This window comes from Rhipicephalus microplus, chromosome 2 (assembly GCF_043290135.1).
Source record: "Rhipicephalus microplus isolate Deutch F79 chromosome 2, USDA_Rmic, whole genome shotgun sequence".
NCBI classification, from domain to species: Eukaryota; Metazoa; Arthropoda; class Arachnida; order Ixodida; family Ixodidae; genus Rhipicephalus; species Rhipicephalus microplus.
The window spans coordinates 40,319,608-40,342,755 of NC_134701.1; the positions used below are offsets into that span (position 1 = coordinate 40,319,608).

At 46.1% G+C, this 23,148-nt stretch overlaps 1 protein-coding gene across 4 annotated transcripts in view; it reads left to right on the forward strand.

The window, feature by feature from the left end:
- The window catches only part of pps (protein partner of snf), a 385,339-nt gene that overhangs the window by 281,654 nt on the left and 80,537 nt on the right, over positions 1-23,148 (forward strand). For all 4 annotated transcript variants that reach the window (XM_075886389.1, XM_075886390.1, XM_075886391.1 and 1 more), the window contains one exon: positions 16,622-16,760. In XM_075886389.1, coding sequence (XP_075742504.1) covers positions 16,622-16,760 — 139 coding nt within the window. The remainder of the gene's footprint in view (positions 1-16,621; positions 16,761-23,148) is intronic.

Sequence of the window (23,148 nt, forward strand, 5' to 3'; positions counted from 1 at the left end):
AACATGCATAGTGGCATGCTTATGTGCATTTCTCTTTGATTGCCTTTACTGATGAGCCTATATGTACACTTGTCTCTGTAGACTTTGTCTTTGACGAAACCTGCAATGCGATGTGCAGTGGCTTCTGCAAATGGTAAACAGTAATTTGCGAGGCAAGCAATAATTTGATCGAATACTTTTGCAACTAATTCAAAGTATCACATATAATAAAGAAAAAAATGGGCGTACAGTAAACTCTCAATTGGGTGAACTTCAAGGGACCCAAGGAAATTGTTCACTTAAGGGAACAGGGTAAGCCCTATACCTGCCATGTATTTTAGGCCAATGTTATGTACTTTTTCTTCATAACCATAAAAGCTACAGTAATTATTTTAGTTAAACCATTAAATTTGCTGAAATTGGGCCCCACTGCGCCAAAATGCCCAACCAGCCACAAAAGTTTCCCAGGTGCGCTAATTTCTGCGAGAAATGGAAGCCACGTTGTTCATCTAAAGTCTGCATCATCACTCGAAGCACGTACGCGCTAACCCTAAACCACGATGCAAAGTATGTGCTCATTAGGTGAAGACACTAGTGACACGCAATCGACCAGATAAAGTAACAACGCTGTGCGCCCATCGGTCTGCTGACCACAGGGGATACCTATCGGTGAGACGACAAAACTTCAAGCTGGGGTGAGACTGCTGTGCATATTACGTATGTTTGATACGTTTTAGTTTTCCTGTGCCAAGCTGCTCCAAAAGCATAAAAATCGTGCAAACTGTGTCGAGCTGCTCCGAAACAAGCAAGAATTTTGATGCCAACCTCAGCTTGGTTGAGTTGACTACATGATTTTCTTGGCAGCACCAGGAATACCAAGAAGACGTGCCTCGCGTGTTTTTTACTTGACACATTTCTGGTGACGAAAGAAGCTGCCACGGTGTCGCTATAATCTTTCGTGGACTGTTGTAAGTATTCGTGACCCCTCAAAAGTGTGCTGCCTTGCATTGAGTGTGCTGCTTCTGCTAGCTGGGTTGTGTGTTCAGGCACCACTGTCACTTTGTGAAAACTACCGAGTTAGCCATCTTAACCGAATGGCATGCTTAGCGTGATTTTGACTCTCAGGTTATTTGTTGTATGTAGATTGTAGCATGTTCCTCGGGCGTTGCTGCTTTCATGTCGACACCGCTGTGTGTGGTCACTTGAGCGTGCGCATTTCGCACATCGGTGTCTCCAGGTAGTGAGGGACCCACTTGGTACGGCACTAAATAGTCGTCTCTTGTGCACGGTATGAAACTTTCACGATTTGCGAACCCGTAGTGCACAGAACTTGTAACAGGCACCTCGGTGCTTTGTTCGTGACTTATGGCGCGTCAGTGATCATGTGGCACAGTTTTCATCGGTGAGTTGCTACACTGCTCTGTTTTGCAATTGAAAATCGAAACGAGTGTTTTAAGAGGTACCACTGCGTGCCGGCTCTGGGCTCCACGAGCTTTAGGCTTAACTTTACGTTCGACTGGTGTTTCGGTCAGCGGTCCTTCCTGTGTCATCCTGATAATATCATCGGAAATTGTGCCAAACTGCGCCAAAGTCGGATTTAGGAGCGTCTGTCACTGGCAATAGCCACACCGGCGCGTCAATACATGTGCACCTTGTTCTTGGGGCCACCAAAGTCACATTCACGTAACTATTTTGTTACGCTGAATAAACAGTTCTCGCGCATGCGTCCTAAAATTCATGGTGTTGTGTTTGGTGCTGATGCTACTCTGTTGTGCAAGTTCATTTAAGGTGGATTCACACAAGGGAATGGAGGAGAAATTTTCACAGCGGACGGCGCATCACCTGACGTGCGCGTTATCGAACTGTGTCGTTCTCGCTTCATCTCTTCCCCTCGACTCGGCACAGATGGAAATGTGTCGGCGCTATTTGGATCCCTCCGTTTGACGGTCGTCTACTCTCGATCGAGAGGATTCAGCATTGTCAGATTGGCGTGGCTAGGAAGCAGACTGCCGGCTTAAAAGCCACGTGTTTTAGTTTTGCGGCAACGATCGAATGTGTGTCGTGTGACAGTTGTAAAAGGCGAGTGGTTTTTGGTGGTATTGGTGGTGGATTGGTGGTTTTCATACACAGCGTGTGACCTGCATGACCACATAAGCGCGCTGCATAAACATAGGAGTTGAGAGTATGCACGAGTTTTCCGCAAGCGTTGCTCCGGCTGTGTGCATGCTAGGTCTCTGCTGCTGCGCCGGATTAAAGTAATCAAAGGTATATTCGATCCGCCGAGCAGCGGGATTCAGCTCTTGCATGTGAATATAGCTTTAGCAGCGAAACACGCTCTCCGCATGGGCTCGTGACGTTTAGTCCGATCGGTAGCGTGAAACTGTGGCAGCGATTTATTGGCGGGCGTTGTTCGTTGCAGGAACTTTGATGAGCCTTTGAAGAGTTGCACGGCATGTAATGAAGCGATTTTCACTAATAACTGCACGCGTGCTGCCAGAATGTCTGTCATGTCTATGTCTGGACATCACGATCTAATTTTCCGTGCATCATGTTCGCAAAAGCACACATAAATGGTAGGAACGCATTGACACTTTTCCTCTTAATATACTTTATTCATGCATCATCATACAGAAGAGCTTTTTCGTAATTCCTTCCACCAGCAAATCTGCGTTTATAATCACTGTGGCACTAAAAGGACCCTAAAAGACATGCCCTTTCGAACTCGAGGTTGTTAGGGTCCGAATTGAAAATTCTCTCGTGCTTTCTTTGTAATTGGCATCTCATTTATGAAAGCATGTCTTAGAGGTTACGAAGCACTCGCCAATTGCACATATTCACACATACTTCCTAGAACTACAACATAAACACACATGTCCTGAATTCTTCACTGCTTCAAAGTCTCACACTTCTGTCTCGTACGCAGCCGTCAGCCCATCCTTTTCGGAAGCCGGCGTCCTGCACTCCGATACAAGTATTTTCACCGGCAAAGCTTAGCGATACTTGCGGCCGCTAAAAACATTAAACAAATAAAACTAAGGAAGACAATAATATATACAGAATCCTTAAGTGTAGTAAAAGCTCTGAAAACTCTTAAAAAAGCACAGAACCTTGTCCTTGTCTCACTTTATTCGCTCTTATGCACAGTCTACTCACCCAAGTAACATGTTGTAGTCTGTTGGGTGCCAGGACAAGGCAACATTCTGGTGGACCAGCTAGCTGGATCCACTAACAAAACCGCTGCCAATACATCGATACCGATTCCTGCACTCGACTTGAAACCTTTTCTGAAACGAAAGCTCAGGGGTTATTGGCAGAGCACATGGGACACACCCACAGGTAATAAATTGCATGTCATTAAGCCGCAACTTGGTCATTGGTCGCTAGTATCAAAATCGCGTCACAAAGAAGTAATACTTACAAGGTTAAGAACAGGACAGACATACACTACACATTCATTTCTTTTGCCTGTTAGTGATCCACCTTTGTGTGATAGATGTGGAGAAGCACTCACCGTACTTCACAATTTAGTCTAGTCTAAACAATTAGACACGCTGAGAAGACAACAGTTTCCGTTACCCTACCGACAACAGATACCACTTCATTCTGCAATGCTCATCGGTAGGGAACCACTTTTCACACATGAGTTGTTGTTGGATTGCTTGGACTCCGTACCTTTCATGTGATATATCCAAGCATTGCGTAGCACGACCTCTCCAAAAAGGTCTCCGCTGCGGTGGCTTCACTCGACAAAGCACCTGCCTCACTGTCCTTGGACGCAAGGGTGTGAACGATCAAGGCACTTGTGCTAATGCCATACATGTCCTCCATGGTTTTTATTATCACAAACTTTCGTCTGCCATGCTTTTCACACATGAGTTGTTGTTGGATTGCTTGAGAGAACTCCGTACCTTTCATGTGATATATCCGGGCATTGCGTAGCACGACCTCTCCAAAAAGGTCTCCGCTGCGGTGGCTTCACTCAACAAAGCCCCTGCCTCACGGTCCTTGGACGCAAGGGTGTGAACGATCAAGGCACTTGTGCTAATGCCATACATGTCCTCCATGGTTTTTATTATCACAAACTTTCGTCATCCATTAACACCACACACCTTTCATGGCATGGTCATGATTTTGTTTCTTCTGTGTTTTTACCCACCTTAGGTCGGGGAATTATAAGGCCCTTATACAGCCACTAATCATGATCATTGTCCACAACTCTTGTCCCATGAACTGGTGCTCTTTGGCCATCAAATGGCCCATGCGCCACAAAGCACCAAACATCATCATCATCATCAGCTGTCATTAGCAGCAACTGGTTCACAGCCGATTTTCCTGGCAAACCACCAAAAGGCAGATATTCCGCTATTAGATGTGCGTGCGCAAGCTCATCTTCAATGAGTTGAATGTCACGTCCACGTGCGCTCTTCAGAGTGACATTTGCCTCATGTCGATGAAGGGACATTACTACATTGTGCATAGTGCATACATTCGTGGCAATGACCACAGACAACGTAGTGGCCTACTACTGGCTGGTCGGGTGAATATAATAATTTTTCTTTAATGTGGTATTCATACTAATGGTACGAGCTGCTAGGCCCCAGCTTCAGAGTGGTGTTGCATTATTGTTTTACCATGACACCGTGGAGCAATGCTTTTACTGAATGACGTGTTTCGATGTGCACGGCGTGCCTAACTCGCGTCTAGGGGCCACAGGGTTTCCTGGCCTGCACGTGGAAATTGAGGGGACATGATTGTACGACACGCACGTTGCATCATATTAGCACAGCAGGACACGCTGAACCTGTCGAAAGCTATGTACTTTCTAGTGTCATTTAGCCTAAATAGAAGTGCCTGGGCTAGTTGGATGGCGAACCTGCAATATCCGTCAACATCGCACTACGATTAAATCCCGGCTGCGGTGGCTGCATTTTCATTGGGAGCAAAAATGCTGTGGGCCCGTGTGCTCAAATCTGGGTGCACATTTTAAGGAACCTCAGGGGATCGAAATTTCCGGATCCCTCCACTACGGCATCTCTCATAATTATATGGTGGTTTTAGGACATCAAACATATGGTGGTTTTGGGACATTAAACCCCACACATCGAACATAGCGCGATGGTAACAAGAAAAAGGCATGGCACTTGGCAGTCACGTCAACACAGAGAGTTCTTTTTTTTTTGCTTTTTCACCGAACCACAATAGTTCTTTAACAACAGAAATGAACCACTGAAACTCGACCCGAGCTAACGGGGGAGTTTCGACTCCCTCCCACGCCTAGCCGTGCGTGGCTTTGCCGTGTCCCGGGAAAAGGGGATTCTGGGGGTTGAGCTGACGCCAGGTGATTGGACCTTCGAGGTCCCCCGGCAGAGGCAACACACCCCTTTGGCCCCGGCTTCACGTAGACTGCACCCCTGGGCTGACCCACCTAGGGGAAATCGGCAGTCGCCTTTTCCTATCTCTCTCTCCCTACATCTTCATCTTTCTCCTCACTTTTTATCTGTCCTGTCCTCTAGCCTCTTCCGTTTACTTCCGAACTTCCCGGCGGCTATGGTTAACCCTGTGCAAATAGCCTACCTTTTCCTAGGCGCATTGGGTTATAGTGGCGTTGTACAGCTGGCGTCTGCAGGTTTCAGCCTCCAACGCTGCTGAACAAAAATAAGACAGGCATGCATGGAGCATTCCCCCTACTGTCTGATTGTACCGGCTTAAAGCGGGTACGCACCGAAGATATAAATTTTTTCAACCAGCCAAAAGAAACATTTCCCAACTTCCATGTCATTCACTGCGAGAAAACTGGAAAGCAAGCCAAGGCCGTATCTCCATTCGTAGTTGCCAGGTGTCTTACTGAAACTCTCGGGGCTGGATACAAAATAACCAAAATGGCTAGCGGAGACCTTCTCCTTGAAATTCCGGACAAAGAACAATTTGTAAAGCTAGACAGCCTCTCAACATTTGGTGACATACCGATAACGGTAGCACCACGCAGATCTATGAACGTAACTAGCGGAGCGGTATCTGACGCAGACTTACTTGACCTGACCGAAACTGAACTTTTGGAGAGGTGGAAGAGCCAAAATGTCACTAATGTACAGAGAATTATCATCAGAAGAGATAATAAACACCGATTAAACGCTTAATACTCACGTTTGCATCCAGTAAACTACCAGAATCTATTCAAACAGGGTACACGAAGACATCTATCAGGCCGTACATACCAAGTTTTTTTTTTTTTTTTTCTTCGATCAGCGAACTGGGAGCGCAGAGAAAACACAAAGGACGAAGCGAGGAACCACACAACACGAGCGCTCAACTATCAACTGATTTATTTTCCACATCGGAAGGACATATATAAACACAAAATGCGCATGTCAAAAAAGAATATGACGAAATCAAGGGCAGCATGCGAAGCGTGTAATCAAGGCACATGTCTAAGGGTTATCTAGGTAGCTGAATTCACAGTCAAGTAGTGAGAAGGAAGGATGACTTATACATTGGTCCGCATTCCTGGAAATGTGATAGGCTTCAGAAATTTCGCGCGTAGTTTGATGAGGATGCCGGAACAGAACAATTGTATTCTCAAACAGAGGTTGGCACTTGCACGAAACGCTATGTGACGCTAAATGGGAGTAAGGTGTATTTTTCAACGAGCTTCTGTGTTCCCTGAGACGCACGTTCACACATCGGCCGGTCTGGCCAATGTACATACGTCCACAAGAAAGGGGTATCTTATATACTACTCCGGTGATGCACTTAACAAACTTAGTTACGTGCTTCTGGAGGCATCCTCTACCTTTAGATGCATTATGTGCCCTCCTGTGCACCATTGAACATATACTGGCCAATTTATTGGGTGCCGAGAAAACCACGCGCACACCGAACCGGTTTCCCACGTTTTTTAACCCATGGGCCATTTTATGAATGTAGGGGATTACTGCCGCGCGCTTCTTATTCTCTTCCTTGTTCTCTGAAGAAATACATGTGCGTTTTTCATTATTTTTGACCGTACGCAAGAGCTTTTCACAGACTGAGCCTATTACGTAGGAAGGGTATCCCGCACCTATCAGCCGTTCCAACTGTGCTACGAAACCACTTTGCAAGGTATGCAGGCAACATTTTCCGAGGGCTGAACGTAAGCATGACATTACGATTCCGCGTTTAACAAGCTTGGAATGTCCGGAAGAGTAGTCTAGAACGGGTTTTGCAGAACGAGGATTATATCGCCAGCAAAGGTGCTTATCACCAAAAAACAGGGAAAGGTCTAGGAACTGCAATTTGTTATCTTTTGGAAGCTCGGAGGTGAACCGGAGGCCCATGCCTTCCTTCTCGAAGCATGCCTTCATACTTTCAACGTCCACTGCTGAACACTTTTTGATGATAATCAGATAATCGTCAACATAACGGAATACTTTTGTGCCAGGTTGAAGTTTAGTGCTTAAGGCTGCATCCACCTTCCCAAGAAAAATTTGGCTTAAAACAGGGGCCACACTTGAACCTATACACACACCTGATTTTTGCATGTACAGGTTCCGAAGCCATACGACGAACGTGGACTTCAAATAGAACGTCAAAATTTCTAGAAAAGACTGAGTCGAAATTCCCGTGCTATTCCTGAACGATATCTCATCATTGTCTTCCACAATGCACTGCTCTACGCTGTTTAACAGTTGATCATGCGGCAAAGAATAATACAAGTCGACTACATCAAGACTAAAAGCTGTAACACCGGAGCATTCACATTTGTTGAGGTATTCAACCACGACACCAGAGTTTTTTGCGTGAAAAGGGTCATTTACGCGCAACGCAGAAAGATGTTTTTGCAGATACTGAGATACAACCAACTGCCACGTATCCCTTTCTGAAACAATCGCGCGCAGCGGCATTTCCGGTTTGTGTGTTTTAATGGAGTAAAAAAGTTCTAGCTCTACACCTTTCGCCTTTTCTACTGAAGAGCCGAGTTTTTCCAGGTTAAGCCTTTTCAGCAGCGATATCGCTCTAGTCTTTACTTCCTTGCTTTTTACAGAGAGTGGTTTAAAATTTCTTTCTAAGGCTTCCTCAGCCTTCTTGAGAAAATCTAGTTCATTAATGATAACGAAGAACCCTTCTTTGTCAGAAATGAGTACCCTTAGCTGATTGTTCAAACAAAACTTAACAACTGGTTGAACGCGCAGTTTTCTACTCCCATCGCTAACATTGCTCGAAACTGCTTGAACACATTCTGTTACACACCTATAACGCTCTTCCTCCTTGGCCAGCTTGGAGACAGTCCTTGCTGTGGCAATCTTTTCTTCAGGTCGAAGAGTAGGTTCTGCGGAGAACTTCGGGCCTTTTCGCAGAACCTGCTGAATTTTTTCCGGCACAGACACATCACTTAGGTTCAAGAAACGTCCCTCACTTGAAGCTTGTTTTTTCCTGGCAGGTAGTTGTGGTCTGATCCAATTCCACAAAGTTTCCGTGACGGATTTCGAAGTTTTGCACCAGTCGCGATACGAATCGCGGTTGTTACGTCTATGAACGTCTTGGTCACACATGACCCTCAGCCAGTCCTTATACCACCGGACTTGTCTGTACCATTCCGAACGAAGGATTCGGCACATCCTTTTGGTATGCCCAAACGACGGACTCATCATTCCAAAAAGCATTTGTACCTCTGCCGGACAAGTTCCTTGACGAAGGTGCCACGATGCTACTCTTGCCCGACATGTTGAGACAGCAATCCACGATGCCAAAATGGCAGGGTCTTGAAAAGAGGGACTAAAACAGTTAAAAGAGCCCTGTGTACTAGAAATACATTGCAAAAGGATCAAAAAGTGGGCCAGTTGGTAATTCATTTTCTTCGATCAGCGAACTGGGAGCGCAGAGAAAACACAAAGGACGAAGCGAGGAACCACACAACACGAGCGCTCAACTATCAACTGATTTATTTTCCACATCGGAAGGACATATATAAACACAAAATGCGCATGTCAAAAAAGAATATGACGAAATCAAGGGCAGCATGCGAAGCGTGTAATCAAGGCACATGTCTAAGGGTTATCTAGGTAGCTGAATTCACAGTCAAGTAGTGAGAAGGAAGGATGACTTATACATTGGTCCGCATTCCTGGAAATGTGATAGGCTTCAGAAATTTCGCGCGTAGTTTGATGAGGATGCCGGAACAGAACAATTGTATTCTCAAACAGAGGTTGGCACTTGCACGAAACGCAATGTGACGCTAAATGGGAGTAAGGTGTATTTTTCAACGAGCTTCTGTGTTCCCTGAGACGCACGTTCACACATCGGCCGGTCTGGCCAATGTACATACGTCCACAAGAAAGGGGTATCTTTCCCTCGGAAAGGGGTATCAGCCCTCGGAAAATGTTGCCTGCATACCTTGCAAAGTGGTTTCGTAGCACAGTTGGAACGGCTGATAGGTGCGGGATACCCTTCCTACGTAATAGGCTCAGTCTGTGAAAAGCTCTTGCGTACGGTCAAAAATAATGAAAAACGCACATGTATTTCTTCAGAGAACAAGGAAGAGAATAAGAAGCGCGCGGCAGTAATCCCCTACATTCATAAAATGGCCCATGGGTTAAAAAACGTGGGAAACCGGTTCGGTGTGCGCGTGGTTTTCTCGGCACCCAATAAATTGGCCAGTATATGTTCAATGGTGCACAGGAGGGCACATAATGCATCTAAAGGTAGAGGATGCCTCCAGAAGCACGTAACTAAGTTTGTTAAGTGCATCACCGGAGTAGTATATAAGATACCCCTTTCTTGTGGACGTATGTACATTGGCCAGACCGGCCGATGTGTGAACGTGCGTCTCAGGGAACACAGAAGCTCGTTGAAAAATACACCTTACTCCCATTTAGCGTCACATAGCGTTTCGTGCAAGTGCCAACCTCTGTTTGAGAATACAATTGTTCTGTTCCGGCATCCTCATCAAACTACGCGCGAAATTTCTGAAGCCTATCACATTTCCAGGAATGCGGACCAATGTATAAGTCATCCTTCCTTCTCACTACTTGACTGTGAATTCAGCTACCTAGATAACCCTTAGACATGTGCCTTGATTACACGCTTCGCATGCTGCCCTTGATTTCGTCATATTCTTTTTTGACATGCGCATTTTGTGTTTATATATGTCCTTCCGATGTGGAAAATAAATCAGTTGATAGTTGAGCGCTCGTGTTGTGTGGTTCCTCGCTTCGTCCTTTGTGTTTTCTCTGCGCTCCCAGTTCGCTGATCGAAGAAAATGAATTACCAACTGGCCCACTTTTTGATCCTTTTGCCTCGTACATACCAAGCCCTCGTCGTTGCTTCCAATGCCAGAGGTATGGCCATGGCTCTAAAACCTGTCGGGGTCGCCAGGCTTGTGCACAATGTGGAGTCCTAGGCCACGTGTCTGAGAACTGCAAACAACCGCCACACTGTGTAAGCTGCGAAGGAAACCATGCCGCATATTCACGCTCCTGCACATACTGGAAAAAAGAAAAAGAAATAATTACGTTGAAGGTGAAGGAGAACATTTCATTTAAGGAAGCACGGTGAAGAGTACCACCATTCTATGGACCTACATATGCTGATGCGGCGCGTCAGGGGGCACTGCCGCACCAGCCCTCGCCACTCCTTCGGCCCGCGCATATCGAGCCGGCGGTTGTGGCACATGCCCCCAAGGCGGCTGTAGCCCAGGCTACACCGCCTACTCCTGAACAGAGTCCTCGGGTCTCAAGGCCTCACCTCACCAGGCGAGGCCCGAAATTCGAACTAACAGCCCGCACGTGCGGGCATCCAGTGCCTTCGAGGAGGCAATGGATACGTCGGTACCCTTGGTGCCGAAAGAGCGGCGTGGCTCCTTGGATCGCGCCAAGAAAACAAAAAAGCAGATAACAGGGCCTGGTGACGGCCCTGTTAAGTGAACTCAAACTCCCTGTCTAAACAGCCACTGGCTTTTCGTGCACACAGCACTATTTTATATTCACCATGAACACTCAAATTATACAATGGAACGTCAGGGGCCTTCTCAGAAACCTTGACGACATCCAAGAATTCTTACGCGAACACTCACCAAAAGTGCTGTGCGTACAAGAAACACACCTTAATTCAAAACACACAAATTTTCTTCGTAAATACGTTAATTTCCGAAAGGACCGTGATGATGCCATGACATCATCCGGAGGTGTTGCCATCATAGTAAATCAAGGAATTGCATGCACACACAACTCCAAAGATCCCTTGAGGCAGTGGCTGTTCGAGCGGTTCTTTTTGATAAACTGATCACAATCTGCACTATTTACATTTCTTCTAGCTATCAGCTGCAAAAACGTGATTTGCACTCTTTAATTGATGAACTTCCGGAGCCTTATGTTCTCCTTGGAGACTTCAATGCGCATAGCAGGCTATGGGGTGACTCTCGGTGTCTCGCGCGAGGTCGACTGATTTAACAGTTCCTTCTCTCGTCGAGCGCGTGTCTCCTAAATCGAAAAGAACCAACCTATTATAACCTCGCTCATAACACCTACTCCTCCATAGACCTAAGCATAGTATCTCCATCTCTTGTGCCTCTACTCCAGTGGAAAGTCGTCAGTAATCTGTACGGAAGTGACCACTTCCCCGGAGTTTTGAGCACAACTACAGCAACTGAGTGTCCATCACGTGTTCCCAAATGGCTCATAAACAGAGCCGACTGGGCATATTTTTATACCATCTCATCTAACTTAGAATGACTTATGTACCTTGAACATTGATGTTGCTATCAACTACTTCACTGCGTTTTTGATTGATGCTGCAACAAAATGCATCCCACAAACAAATGGACACCCTGGAAAACGGCGTGTGCCATGGTGGAACTCTGAATGCCGAAACGCGCGCAAACAGCAAAACAGAGCTTGGAGGTTGCTTCGGAACTCGCCGACAACCGAAAATCTTGACATTGACACCTTCAAGAAAATAAAGTCTCAAGGCAGAAGAACTCGTAGGCAGGCCAGAAGAGAAAGCTGGCAGAAGTTTTTGTCGGGGATCAATTCATACACACAGGAGGCTAAAGTCTGGAACATGGTCGGTAGGATAGCAGGAAAACAAGTACACACACTCTCACTCATAAACACTCAGGGTGATACCTTGGAAGATCAGGCAAACTTCCTCGGTGCACACTTCGAACATGTGTCCAGCTCGTCCCACTATACCGACACTTTCCGAAAATACAGAACAAGAATAGAAAAGCAGAAAGTCGAACACAAATGCACTAAATACGAGGCATATCCAAGCTTTCAGTCTAGCTGAGCTCTGAACATCTCTAAACTCCTGCAGTACTTCTGCCCCAGGTTCTGACCGTGCGGTGTATGAAATGTTAAAAAACCTACCAATCGAAACATGAAAAACCTTACTTTGTTTGTACAATGCTATCTGGTTTTCTAGCACTATCCCTACCTCCTGGAAAGAGGCTATTATTATTCCCATTTTGAAAGAGGGCAAGGACCCTTCTTTAGCTTCGAGTTATAGGCCTATTGCACTTACAAGCTGCTTGTGCAAAGTACGAAAAAATTATAAACTGCTGACTTGTACATTTCCTTGAAACAAACAATTTGCTCGACCCATTTCAGTGCGAGTTTCGAGAGAGTAGATCCACCACAGACCACCTTGTTCGTATCAAGGCACAGATCAGAGACGCCTTCGTCCATAAACAATATTTTCTCTCTGTGTTCCTCAATATCGAAAAGGCTTATGATACAACATGGCGTTTTGGAATTCTAAGAGACCTGTCCCACCTTGGCGTGCGTGGAAGAATGTTTCACATAATCGAAAGTTACCTGTCAAACCGGACATTCCGTGTCCGAGTGGGCACGGTTCTTTCCCAAACGTTTGTCCAGGAAACAGGCATGCCACAAGGTGGTGTACTTAGCTGCACACTTTTTCTCATCAAAATGAATTCCTTGCGCTTGTCGATCCCTCGCAATATGTTTTATTGTACATATGTCGATGACGTCCAGCTTGGCTTTAGATCTTACAATCTGGCAATGTGTGAGCGGCAGGTTCAGTTAGGTTTAAACAAGGTCCCCAAATGGGCAGAGGAAAACGGATTCCGACTGAACCCACAAAAAAGCATGTGTGTCTTGTTTTCCCTAAAGAGAGGCATGCACTCAGAACCCGACATTGATCTGAACGGTCAACTTCTGTCTGTTAATGCGGAGCATAAATTCTTAGGATTAATCTTGGTCAACAAATTGACCTTCGTACCGCACATCAAGTATATAAAAACAAAATGTTTAAAAGCCATGAATGTTTTAAAAGTGTTGTCACGTACTACGTGGGGTAGTGACAGGCAATGTCTCATGAACCTTATGGTGACCCCGCTCCTAACTGCAGCGGACGATCACCGCGGGTTCACGCTTAGCGAGCCACAGGGCTGCTACTCCGTTCACTCGCGTGTAGCGCACCGCTCCGCGCGCGCTCAACTGATAAGGCGTTTAGCGCGGCGCGGCAAATAGACAGTGTTCTAATGTAACAGTACACAACACTTTATTGCCTCTGGCGGCACCCCGAACAACAGCACAACGTCCGCTCCTGGGACGCGGGTAGCAAAGGCACCCGCACGCGGACGTTCACAATAAGGGGAAAACCGCGAGCACGTCGCAGCTGGCAATGGCGAGCTTTGACACGCCGGTCGGGAAAAGGTCCCTCGCGGCTATGCTGCGCACTCTCACGATGGCCACTGGGCCTGGTCGCGAGTGTTAGGGCAAACCTCGTACGCGCTGGGCCTACGGCAAGTGCGGCTCGTTGTGGTACGACCACTTCAAGCACTAGGCACCGCTGTGGGCTTAGCGTACGCTACCGAAGCTAGCACTCAAGTAAACACGCCTGCCGAGGTGCCCAAGGCCCCCCAGGCAGGCTGCAGTCCGGCGATTCCCAAAGGGGACGCGGACGAAGGAAAACACGTGCTTACCCGGCGCCGACCAACGGAGAAGAGAGCGCTCCCTCGGCGCGCGCGTACCGCGTGCCGTGCCCGCACGTGGCGCCATCTATCGCCACGTGGTGTTAACCAAGCAGGAAAGCAAAAGGGTGTGGCCGTGTGGCGGAATGCCCGCGAAATGGTCGCAGGCGCGCCTCAGATCCCCACAACCTGTATAGAAGCCTCATTTTGCACCCGCTTAGATTATGGGGCCGTTGTTTATCAGTCTGCGACTGAAAGTGCTTTGAAGATGCTGGACCCCGTGCACCATTTGGGGGGCATCCACATTTCTACGGGTGCTCTTCGCACCAGCCCCTAGAAAGCCTTTATGTTGAGTCAAATGAGTGGTCGCTTCATCTGCAGAGAACTTACATGTCCTTTGTTTATTTCCTTAAGGTGAAAGCAGACAAGAAGCACCCCTCATACTTTACTATTAATGATTTGTCGAGCTTCATTATGTTTCAAAAGAGGCCTTCGATGAGGCGGCCCTTCTCAGTTCGCCTGAAGGGTCTAGCTGAGGAAACTGGAGTGTCACTTGAACACAGTTTAATGGCTCCTGTAGTATACTCGCCACCGTGGCAGTGGCAGACTATAGACTGCGATGTGTCTCTTCTAAAAGTTACAAAACATGCGCCTATTGCCCATATCCGAACATACTTCCTGGAACTTCAACACAAATACACACGTCCCGAGTTCTTTACAGATGCCTTCAAGTCTAACTCCTCTGTGTCCTACGCTGCTGTCGGCTCATCCTTTTCGGATGCTGGCCCTCTACATCCAGGCACAAGTATCTTCACAGCGGAAGCTTATGCGATACTTGTGGCAGCTAAACACATCAAGCAATTACAAATACAAAAAGCAGTAATTTATACGGACTCCCTCAGTGTGGTAACGGCTCTGCACACTCTTGAAAAACAAAAAAAACTCAGTCCTTGTTTCACTTTACTCCATTTTGTGCAAACTCTACACACTCAAACAACATGTTGTAGTGTGCTGGGTGCCAGGGCACCGCGAGATCCAAGGCAACGTGAGGGTGGATCAGCTCGCTGCATCCGTCCACAGAAGCACTGCCTCTACACCCTTATCAATCCCGGCCCTTGATCTTAAGCCGTCTCTCAAACGAAACCTCAGGGACTACTGGCAGAGCAAGTGGGATACACACACACAAAACAAACTACACATTATTAAGCCACACCTTGGTCATTGGCTGCCAGTATCAAAATCGCGTCATACAGAGGTAATACTAACGAGACTCGGGATAGGACACACATACACGACACACACATATCTTTTATCCGGTGGCTATCCACCATTGTGTGACAGATGTGGTGAAGCATTAACAGTCCTTCACATGTTAATCCAGTGCTAACACTTATAGAAACTCTAAGAAAACATTTTCCATTACCCTACCGACAACATATACCTTTACACCCTGCAATGTTCGTCGGTAGGGAACCGCTTTTTAGTCATAAATCATTGTTGGCGTTTTTAAAAGAAATTCGTAATTTTCATATCATATACCCGGGCATTCCGTAGCACGACCTCTCCAGAGAGTTTTTTGCTGCCGTGGCTACACAAGAAAGCACTTGCCTCACGGCCCTTGGACGCAAGGGTATGATCGAGTGAGGTACTTGTGCTAATGCCATACATGTCCACCATCGTTTTTCATTATCACCAGCTTTTCTCACCTATTCACACCACACACACCTTTCACGGCATGGTCATGATTTTATTACTTGTATGTTTTTACCCGCCTTACCGCGAGGAATTTTTTGGCCCTTATACAGCCGCTTATCACAATCATTGTCCATATTTTTAGTAAGATGAACTGGCGCTTTTTGGCCGTAAAATGGCCCTTGCGCCACAAAACATCAAACATCATCATCGAACCACTGAAAGTCTGAATGACAGACGACAAAACTACCCCATTTCGCATTCATTATATTTAAGCGGACAATTTACAGCGACTCTTTTCTAATATATAGAAGACGCCAAAATGGAAAAGCGTAGTTACGTTGAGATCGAAGTAAACCAAGGCGCACTTGACCATACTTAGTTGTTGCTGTCATTCCAAAACAAATGCAGAAAGCATATCGCGTAAAGAAAACCTGTAGCGCAAGCGTCGTTAGTGTACTGCTGAGCGACGAGCCAGACACAAAGCACACACAGGTTCCGCACCCTGCAGGAAGCTTGACATATTCATTTAGGTAGCGCACACACACCTTTAATGAACTGCTTTTCGCGCTGTCTTGCAAAATAGAAGGCTGCTACAAACTACCGTTTTCATTTTGGCGCCTCACTGTCGTGATGCACACTTCGAGGTGCTGATTGTCGCGTTTCGCCGATGAGAGGTGGAAAAAAAGAAAGAATGCTGCTGCTGGGTGCGCCTCCCTGAGTGCATCTATAAGCTGCACTAGTTGCCAACATCGCACTAACAGAACCAGATTTATAGATAAGTTTATTCGTTGTGCCGCCCGCACCACTCACACAACTTGCGTTGCCACAAAAAAGCAGGCGGCGTCTGTAACGACGTCCCACAGATCGTTTCCAAGAGTTGCCATCAGGGGGCCGCGCATGCGCTTTAGAGGCATGCAAAAGGCACATTGGCGAATGTATGTCTGTGCAGGGATTACTGGGCACTCGTCGGCCCTTGCAGTCCCTTTCGTTGATTTTATTGTGGTCAGTCATTCTTGCCATTCGTTGCTGTGGTTGCAGATCCCCAGACTCTGGCAAGGGTGGCAGCAAACAGCCTCAGCCCGCCTCTGTGTGGAAGGGCTTCATCAGCATGCAGGAGGTGTCCAAGTTTGTCACAGCTGCCTACAAGGTATCCGGTCCTACCGACTTCCTCTCACAGGTGAGCCCACCCACAATGCTGTACCAATCCATCATGCAAGGATTGAATCACAGGACGTGGTAGCAGGCATTCGTGTGCTTGTTCTCTTCAGCATGGAAAGTTCTTCACACCAGGGTTTGCCAACAATTCATGCATTCACGTATGATTAATGCTCTTGACTCTTGGCTCAAGACATTTTATATGCACTCTCGGCTATCTTTTTTTTTTGCCACATTGCTTTTACTTATGAGTAAGAATTAAATTAGAGGATACGAATGCCGAATTAAATTAAAAATATCAAATTGCTTTCTTGGGTGTGTCTACAAGATTTCAGGCAAAATGAATTTTTTTTTAAAATGCGATCATTATGAGGTCTGGATGTGGTGCGCTTTTGGAACAAACGCAGACAGTCACGCAGTCGGGCAAACCAACATGTATATATTTACCGTAATTACTCGCGTAATCCTCGCACTCGCATAATTCTCGCACCCCCCGCATCGCCCGAGAAAAAATACGATTTTTTTTTCCTCGAGTATTTATCGCACCCCCAAAAACTGCCGCAATAATATCGTCTGCTCGTTCCAGCCATTGATGATGATAGCGCGCACCATCTGGCGCCATCTCTTAAGCATCAAGCGTTCTATTGCACAAAGATTCAATCCAATCCAAGTCAAGCCGAAGTGGCCAGTGCGCGTGCGGCGTGTTTTGTATGTTGTGTCAGTAATCTTGGCACGTCATGGGGTGATACTGAAGCCACAAGGCTGCTTCAAGTTTCAAGTGATAGATCATGCGCTAAACAACGGCATGAGGGCCGCCGGTAGGCCCTTCGGAGCCTACAAGTATTGTGTTCGCTGCTGGTGACGGCAGCTAAAAGCCACCAAGACGCGTTGGGCCTGCCGTGTGCCTAAAACTGGGATCGATTGTAAACTTTATTTCTTCAGAAGGAAACTGCGGAGGATTCTGTTAAATAGCTATCAGCCCAATACTGACGTCCTACGCTTACCTTTTGAGGGCTCCTGTTGCGCGACGAATGCTACCGCTACGGCCGTAACACCCACAAGCTTTGCATTTGGTATTGTAATTCTAGACTATTTGCTTGCACTTTAAGTGGCTCTAATAAATCTTTGCTTGTGTTGAACCAGTGCTTTTAATGTTGAGGTAAGTTTTAATTAGTACTTCTCAAAGCTTGCTGTAAGTTGCTAGTGTGAGAATCCTGATTTGCGGCCACTTCGTTGTCTTTTTCACTCTCTGCGTTTTCGTGGGAAGTTTTCCCCGCGTAATTCTCGCACCCCCCAACTTGGCATCGATTTTCTGGCAAAAAAAGTGCGAGGATTATGCGAGTAAATACGGTATTCAGCCGAGGGTTGAGCGGAAACGCATCTGGTTCACGAACAGATATGAAAATGATTAAAACAAGACACTGGAGCTGAAACATCATTTGGTTGTTCTTTTTATTGTGGTCAGTGTCTTGTTCTAACTGTCTTCAATTATTCACTTGCTTTTACAAAGATTATGTCACACAAAAAAATTAGTACATCACTCAATGACATGCTAAATGTCACGATTACCTCGGAAGCACTTGCAGCTGATGGGATTGAGAGACGGGATGTAACATTGTGAGTGGTGAATTGAAAACGGGTCACAATGTCACACAGTAGAACGTAGTAGTATTTTTTAGAAGCATATACAACTTATTAAAGAATGTCCCTGCACACCAAGTGGACTATGCCAACCTGATTTTAAGTGGAATGTTTTCTCTGAAGTTTTGTCCAATGTGCTGACTTGACAATAGCAAAGTTAATGCTCGGGCATCGCAAGTCCTTTCAAATTTGGTCCACACATTTCTTGACCACATCAAGAGACGAAAGAAAGCTCCAAACATGTCTTACCGTGTTGACACGATTTTAAGTCGACCTCTGAAAACGGCAATGGCATAATAAAACAGGGGTGGGGGCGTAGCACAAGCATTTATATGTGTGTGTGTGTGTGTGTGTGTGTGTGTGTGTGTGTGTGTGTGTGTGTGTGTGTGTGTGTGTGTGTGTGTGTGTGTGTGTGTGTGTGTGTGTGTGTGTGTGTGTGTGTGTGACGCATTAACAAAGTGATTCTTGGAGAAGCCGACGAAGAGGAAGTGCGCGTGCATTAGAATAAACGCATGGCATCTCCGTTTTGTGTCTCCATTTTGTAGCGTCGCACAAGTCGACAGGATCGACAGTATCAGCGAGGATGTGTACAAACAGCTAAAACTTCAGTTGATGAGAGACTCCAGCATCATGGTCTAGCAAGTTGCATCAAGCATTCGAACTTTGTGTCGCGTAAACATTCTGTTACAAATTGGGAACATCATAAGGAAAGTTTATGCACATGTGCTGCGAGGCATGAGAACGCAATTAATTCTTGGCCTAGACAGCGCTTTGTACTTCAATGTTTCTGTAAATCTGGAAAGCAAGTCAGTGACATAAGCACATGAGAATATGAACCTTCCGCATCACAATGAAAAGAAAACCATTCAAGCCCCGTTGATGCGAACCCTGACTTCAGAAAAAGCAAGTATGACGAGATATTTTCGAAATCTCGGACAGATATTGGGTGCATCACTACTGAGAAATATATGACCGCACTTACCAATGCTGTCCCTATTCGTCGAGCACCGTACCGATGTTCACAGGCAGTTCACAGGCGATGTTCACAGGCAAACAAGTTGACGCTCTCCTCAAGCAAAGTGCTGTGAGGCCTTCATTATTGCCCTATGCCGCACCTGTCATTTTAGCAGAAAAGAAAGGTGAAGGACGCACTCGTCTATGTATTCACTACCGGAAACTCAATGCCATAACGGTACCAGACTTTCAACCAATTCCACGTATAGATGATATTCTTGACCACTTGGGAAAGGCGGAGTTTTTCACTATGTTGGACGTAACCTCGGGATACTGGCATGTCCAAATGCATTCTGACGATATTCAGAAAATTGCATTTGTCACGCCTGATGGTCATTTTGAGTGGTTCGTAATGCCGTTTGGGTGGAAGAACGCTCCGGCTACATTTGAAAGAGCCATAAAATCAATAGTAGCGAAACATCAGCTCACCAATGTTAGTAATTACTTTGACGATGTGGTCGTATACTCAGAGACATTTAATGATCATATACGACACCTTGAGGCGCTATTGAAAACTCTCAAAACTGAGAACGTAAAACTCAAACGAAAAAAGTGCCAATTTGCACGCTGCAGCATTGAATACCTGGGCCACAAAATTTCACAAGGAACAGTGACACCTAAGCAAAGTAATGTGGCTGCCATACTCAAATTTCTGACACCAAAACGAGAAAAAGATCTCCAGCGTTTTCTGGCCACTGTAAACACCTACCGTCAGTACATCCCCCACTTCAGCGATATCGCTCTTCCACTCACAAAACTACTCCACAACGGCAGTAAGTGGGTGTGGGCAGAAGCATGCGAGCAAGCCTTTCGTGAAATGAAGGAGCGGGTAGCTGAAGAACCGGTGCTTCACATATACGACCCTTCGAGACCATGTACTGTGTACTGTGACGCATCTGGCGAAGGCGTCGGTGCAGTGCTGAAACAACCTGATGACAAAGGCTAAGAACATCCTGTTGCCTACTATTCCCGCAAACTACTTAAGCACGAGATGAACTATGCTATTACAGAAAGAGAATGTCTTGCCATTGTAAATGCCATTGATAAATAGCATTGCTACCTTCATGGAAAGTCATTCACTGTTTAATAGATCACTCTGCACTCCAGTGGCTGAAGAATGTTAAAAATCCTCAAGGTTGTCTCTTCTGGTGGTCTTTGAAACTGTCAATGTATGATGTGAACGTCAAACATCAAAAGGGCGCAAGTAATGTCGAAGCAGATGCGCTCTCCAGAGCCCCAATAGTTAATCTTCTGTCACATCACGACCTTCAGCGATGTAACAGTGAGCGTCCAAAAGGAACGCATCCATTGGAAAATAACATCATCATCGTCAAAAGAAAAGGACTACGGAAAATATACGTGCGCCTTGAACTACGCCCAACCATTCTGAAGAATGCACATCAACATTTTGGGCATGTCAGAGTGAAGAAGACGCTATCACACCTGCCTCCGCAATATGATTGGCCACATATGGTAACTGATCTTTCCACTTACATTCGGCATTGTGATACATGCCAGAGATGCAAGAAGACGAAACAAAAAAGTTTGGGACGCTTGAATCACTGCCTCCAGCTGAAGAGCCCTTCGACCTCTTTGCAATAGACACCATGGGAGGATTTTCTGGATATGGCTCGTCAAAAAGGTTTATACACTTGGTTATTGATCATGCGACTCGCTACGTATGGGCGTTTGATCATAAACATGAGAACAGCAACGCCTACATTTCATGCTTAAAAATAATTTTTTCTTCTGGAAAACCACAGAAGCTCCTTTCAGATCGTGGAACAGGATTTACTGCAGGAAAATTCAACCAGCTTTTAAAACATAATCGTATACACCAACTATTCACCTCATCTCATCATCCACAATGCAACGGCATGAACGAGCGGACAAACCAGATTATCGTAACGAGGCTTAAATGTAAGATCAATGACGAACCACGGAAGTCTTGGACTAAGCTGCTTCCGGAGGTAATTGACGAATACAACAGAACACCCCACAAAGTGACCGGCTACGCCGCTTCCTTCCTGATGTGTGGAATTCCATCTTATCCTACTGTACTGAAACAACGAAAAGAAACTGTCGAAGAAGCGCGAAAAACTGCAGTTACCAATTCTATCGCCTACCACAATAAGAACAAAGTCATATATGATAGAAAATTTCTTCCGATTGAGTCTAAGTCGGTGACTTTGTCCTTTACGAGACACCATGGCATCCTAACAACGGGAAACTGAGTTCCGTCATGGAAGGACCTTACAAAATTCTACCCAAGGTCTCATCAATGAACTATGAGATCAACCGCTCCGTGCTACCCTTAGGTAGAAATTCTGACATTGTGCATGTTAGCAAACTGCGGCGTTATTTTGCACCTTCTGAACTGAGACTTTCTCGAAGGGAGGGGGAAGTGTGACGCATTAACAAGGTGATTCCAGGAGAAGCCGACGAAGGGGTAGTGCGCGTGCATTAGAATAAATGCATGGCATCAGGACCACGACGTGTCTCCATTTTGTAGCGTCGCCCATATATATATGTGTGTGTGTGTGTGTGTGTGTGTGTGTGTGTGTGTGTGTGTGTGTGTGTGTGTGTGTGTGTGTGTGTGTGTGTGTGTGTGTGTGTGTGTGTGTGTGTGTGTGTGTGTGTGTGTGTGTGTGTGTGTGTGTGTGTGTGTGTGTGTGTGTGTGTGTGTGTGTGTGTGTGTATTCATACACGGTAGAAAAAGAGGTTGACAAACGTGCGTACATTTGTCAACCTTTTTTTCTACCGCATTTTTCACCGGATCCATTGAATTTCACCCCACCTTATATATATATATATATATATATATATATATATATAATATTATGAGACCACATCCGGTACGGCAGCAACCAGGTTATCTTTTTAATTTAGATGCACGAGCCAGAGAGACAGCCCGCGTGACAAACGATGATGATCACTACAATGGTTTGGTCATACAGATGAAGATGAAGTACATAGTCAGCGCTCACTCTATTTTCCCCCCTTCGCGAAAGAGGGCAGCAAGTTAGAAAGGGTTGGGACGCCGAATATATTGTTTCAGTCGAGAGGCGTGGGCGATCTCGGTGTGGCGGCGACGGTGATCAGGAGCCGCGTTGACAGAAGCAACACGATAGTTCACTTCAGATGTTCGTTCCAGGACGGTGTATGGACCGAGATATCGGTGAAGGAATTTTTCGCAGAGCCCAGGTACACGAACAGGTGTCCACAAAAGGACTTGGTCGCCTAGGCGGAACACAACAACTCGACGCTTCGCATCAATGTCGATTTTTCTCTTGTCCTTAATGGTAGCAGTTTTGGCGCGGGCGATTTCACGGCAGCGGGCGACGCGAGCGGCGAACTCTTCCGGGAGAGATGAAGATGGATTGGAAGATGTGGACAAAAAGGTGGTGTCCAGAACAAAAGTCGGTACACGGCCATACACGAGAAAAAAAGGGCTGAAATTTGTCGTACGCTGTATGGCAGTGTTATATGCGAACGTGAAGAAAGGAAGTATTGTGTCCCAGTTTTTGTGATCCGGTTTCACGTACATAGAGATCATGTCGGACAAAGTTCGGTGAAAACGCTCAGTCAGACCATTAGTTTCTGGGTGATACGCTGATGTGGTCTTGTGGATAGTGTTAGAGGCCTGTAAGACTTCAGCAAGGACATGTGAAAGAAATGTCTTGCCACGGTCACTAAGGAGCACACGCGGTGCGCCATGTCGTAAAATAATGGCGCGAAGGAGAAAATCGGCTACT